The 4,113-nt window shown below is 44.1% G+C and overlaps 1 protein-coding gene across 1 annotated transcript; it reads right to left on the reverse strand.

Annotated features, from left to right (window-relative positions):
- Positions 1–1,056: 1,056 nt before the first annotated feature.
- Positions 1,057–3,408, reverse strand: LOC121594472 (hexamerin-1.1-like). Its single transcript, XM_041917736.1, has 3 exons — positions 3,268–3,408; positions 3,063–3,190; positions 1,057–2,976 (listed from the first exon to the last, which is right to left on the reverse strand). The coding sequence occupies exons 1-3, from the start codon at positions 3,356–3,358 to the stop codon at positions 1,117–1,119; spliced, it is 2,079 nt and encodes a 692-aa protein (XP_041773670.1). The 5' UTR covers positions 3,359–3,408; the 3' UTR covers positions 1,057–1,116.
- Between the last annotated feature and the right edge of the window lie 705 nt (positions 3,409–4,113).

A 4,113-nucleotide genomic window follows, 5' to 3' on the forward strand; every position in this document is an offset into this window, starting at 1 on the left:
GGTACGACCATAAATTTGTTGTTTTTTTCGTAATAAGTCGTGTAAAAACGTTAAAAAATTTAAAAAAATTAGCGAAGATGTGAAATATTATTCTGCACAAATCATACACTCACTGTTTTTATTTATCTCTTACGGATTTTGCGCAGATCGCGAAAAACAACTGACCATATAGTTGTGGTAAGCGTTGTATATGGAAAAATGATTTTTTGCATTTTTGATTGCGATAATTCCACTTATTGATAAATCTTCCAGGGTACTTATTGATAAATTTTAAATATATCCAATAAACTATATACAATGATCAACAACTGTGCAAACAACCATATCAATACTTGTTTGAATAGCAATAACCGACCGACGTGATATGCTCCCCGTTAGTCGGACATGGTTAATCAACCATTTCTAACTTCCTGCCATATAAAGAGGAGGTTAGAGCATCGGATGGAGGACTAATTCTGCCGAGCTCTGTTAACTGATCTTGACAGCCTTGGTAGAATAATTGAAAAGGAAATTTTAAGTTATGGAGATCACTTAATGCTCCTAAAAGCTTTAGCATCCAACATGACGATGGATATTGTTAGATAGCGCCTGGATATCTTAACATGGACGTTACTATCCAGAAGTATCAACATAATTTACTTCAATTTACTACTTTATGATATCCTGGAGAAAATTGGAAATGCTTCACAAAAATCATCAATCTGAGTCTTAAGCTAATATTCAAAATTCTTTAAAGTACATACAAGTCCAACACGTTCAATTTAGCAATACTTTTCAAAATATCCTCACAATTATCGTTAGTTCGTTATTTCTCCTAGTCACTTTGCCTTTGTGTTTATTACAAGAAGGGACTAGGGAAGCTTAATTATTGAACCCGTGTTAGGAGTTGGTGGAGTGTGAAATTGAATGATTGATGATCAATTGATTAATTGATTGATTGATTGAGGGCTAACAAGTAATACTGAATTACTTGTTTCTTGCGATCGAGAGCTACTGCGTGAAGTGTAAACAGAAAGTTTCAAACACGGACGGAAATAACGGCACACCAATGTTAAGTGAGTTTTACCCAATTTGCTGTGTTTTATTAACTAGAAGATTCCGGTTTGCGTAGTCCTTTTAGTAGGTCTGGTTCATTTTCATCTCATCATTGTGGAAGATGAACACATCCTTGAAGTACATGTTCTTGGTGTAGAAGTAGTTGAAGTTGATCACGCGATCGAACGGATATCCGAACGGCAGGCTGTCGTAGAATCGCATTCCCGACTCGACGCCGCAAGTGAAGGTCTTGTCGTACTGGTAGCCCTGCTCGTAGGTCTTGGCCGTGTACGGCGTGATGATGAAGTAGAACTGCATCGGCATACCGCTGGTCCAGCCCTTCGGTAAGATCAGACGATCCGGGAATCCACAGTGGGCCTCTGACATGTCCAGGGCGAACTTCTCCTGTCCGTTGTATCCGAGCATGATCTTCTTGTAGAGGTCGGTGTACATGGTACGATCCTTGACGCTCCAGTAGAAGTCGCGCGAGTTACGCACGAAGGTGTTCTTTCCGGCGGTGAAGTCGACCAGATACTGGTCAATCTCGAAGAAGTACTTCTTGTAGAACTGGAGATCGAAGAAGCGATCGAACTTGGGTCCGACGAACGCGCGAATGATGGCCTTGCCGGTATAGTCCGACATGACGTTCATGGTGTAGCTGAACGGCTTGTGGTTGAGGCGACGCTGGCGTGCGAACACGGCATAGTCGAAGTACTTGTCAGCCGACTGCATGGGCAGAACGTTGGAGACATCCGAGTCGAAGTAGTCGAAGTAGGTCATCAGCTTGTCGAAGGTGACATCCTTGATGACGACACCGTTGAAGTTGAGCTCCTCGTAAGTGTAGCTTGGCAGGAAACGCTTGAAGTAGTAGTACAGATCCATGAAGCGCTCGTACAGCTGGTAGAAGACCGGGTCGCGCAGGCTCGTCTCGAACTGCATCAGTGCCGACGGCCAAACCTTGTAGGCATTGAAGTCGTTTCCGGAGAGCAGCAGGCGAGAGAACACCTCAATGTAGCCGACGTAGTTGGCATCCACACTGTCAACGTTGGAGTTAAGCAGGTTTCCGAAGAACTCGACTGACTCCGGCAGACGGAGGTTGATGCGGGTGCCATCTTCCATGACAAAGAATCCATCTTCAATGATCTTGCGGATCTTCGCCTCCCAGCCGTTGATCCAGTCCAGCTTGTAGTACGACTCGTCCGAGATCATGTAGTTGTAGTCACGGCTCTTGAACGGCACTCCGTTCCAGTAGCTGAGCAGCGAGAAGTATCCAGTCTTAAGCGGGAAGCGCCAGACTAGCGGCTTGACCGTACCCATGTAGTTGGACATACGCTCCAGGTTGTAGCGGGCGATCAGCATCTGGTGCATGTACCAGTACAGCTCTCCACGACGGTCCTTGATCAGTCCGAACTTGTCACCACCCAGGAAGAACGAGTAGTCCATCATGAAGTAGTAGTAGTACGCGTTCAGACCAATATCCTCGGTGTAGTAGTTGAGGTACTCCTCGGTGTAGAAGTTGTTGTAGTAGTCCATCGGGTAGGTAGCGGTGTAGTTAGCGTACACGACGTTGTACTTGCCGTTGCCATAGAAACCGAACTTGGGATCGTACAGCTTCTTGTAGTTGATGGTGCGGATCACATCGGTGTTGAAGAAGTAGTACGGGTAGATCTCATAGATGGCTGGCAGAACGATGCCCTGCAGGTCCGGTCGGTGCATCACGGTCAGATGCAGCACGTAGATGAACATGCCCTCGTTGATGTTGTCACGGGCCCAGATCATGTTCTTGTAGTACGTGTCCCAGTCGGCGCTGTTGTACAGGAAGGTGAACACAGCGTAGGTCTGGCGCAGGTACTGCTCGTTGTAGATGGAGAAGAGCTCGCCCTTCTCTAGGAAGGCGCCAGTCTTGTACCAGTCAAAGAACTCGGCCACTTGAGTAAAGTCCTGAAAGAAAGCCAAAGTAGATAAGACATCAGATATAGGAGTCGTAGTGTCGTAGACAGCGTTGTTCGAGGGCATCGAATACTCACGTTGTACTTGGTCTCATCAGACACCCAGGTCTTGGTGTACGGGATGTATTCGTCATACTTGAGCGGCAGGTGAATGTTGCGGAGCACTTCGAAGAAGAACTTCTGCTTGAACAAGAACTCCTTGTCGGCTGTTCGGAAAAGGGGAAAAGAAAACAAGTTGCTTGAAATCTCCTGTGGCCTGTGCTTTGGTAGAGAGTAGACTTACCATATTTCGCTTCGAACTTGGTGCTTGGAACGTAAGATCCACTGACAAGAACTGCCAGGGAGATCGCCACCGCCAGGATCAGGAGCTTCATCGTGTCGAGTTTCTGTTCGACTACAGCCACGAGACTGACTTATTGGGTGCTGGAACCGTAGCTTATATACTTATGATGCATTTCGCTGGAGGTTGACTTTATCTGTTCATTTTTGTTCCATAGAAACAATCGTTTGCTATATTTTAGTCAGTTTCAAATGCATTATCATTTTTTTCGTAATGTTTTGCTTCGTTGTTCGATGATAAACTTCATTCGCTTGCAGGTCATCTTGCAGAGCAGTGCAGCATCCCCAATGAAGTTGATTATGCTATCAATTATTGTGTAAAAATGGTTTACTTTTTGTTGTTGGATTGTTAATTCGGACTACCATCTGTACAAAATTCTCTCTCTGTCTCCTTATTATATAGACATTTTTGGTGCTTAAACCCTTGAACAATAAGGTATACTTTTTTACCATTGAAAATGTGCATGCTTATTTGTCCAGTGTATGTAAAGTATGAAGGTTTGTGTTATTACAAACAGTTATATAAGGCTAGTATTGTCAAAAGTCCAGTAGTTTACTGACTTTTTAGCTGTTTCTTATATTATTTCAACTAAATTTACATGAGGTAAGGGTCCTGTGTCTATAACGTTGGTCTGGATGGGAATCGATCTGAATCCAATGCTGTCGGTGACGAAAGACGCACCACATCGTTATAAAATGGGACTATCCACATTTATTTAGAGTTTAGGCTTAAACTCTGTAGTATTGTTAATATCATTCATTAGGCTTATCTTATTCAGGGGCGGTTGCG

This window comes from Anopheles merus, chromosome 2L (genome assembly GCF_017562075.2).
Source record: "Anopheles merus strain MAF chromosome 2L, AmerM5.1, whole genome shotgun sequence".
Classification (NCBI taxonomy): domain Eukaryota; kingdom Metazoa; phylum Arthropoda; class Insecta; order Diptera; family Culicidae; genus Anopheles; species Anopheles merus.

Excerpts from the sequence above, each read along its gene's own strand:
- LOC121594472 (XM_041917736.1), bottom strand. The coding sequence starts at position 3,358 with ATGAAGCTCCTGATCCTGGCGGTGGCGATCTCCCTGGCAGTTCTTGTC. Across the intron at positions 3,191-3,267 it reads CAAGTTCGAAGCGAAATATG|CCGACAAGGAGTTCTTGTTC; the intron begins GTAAGTCTACTC and ends TTTTCCGAACAG. Across the intron at positions 2,977-3,062 it reads CTGATGAGACCAAGTACAAC|GACTTTACTCAAGTGGCCGA; the intron begins GTGAGTATTCGA and ends GCTTTCTTTCAG.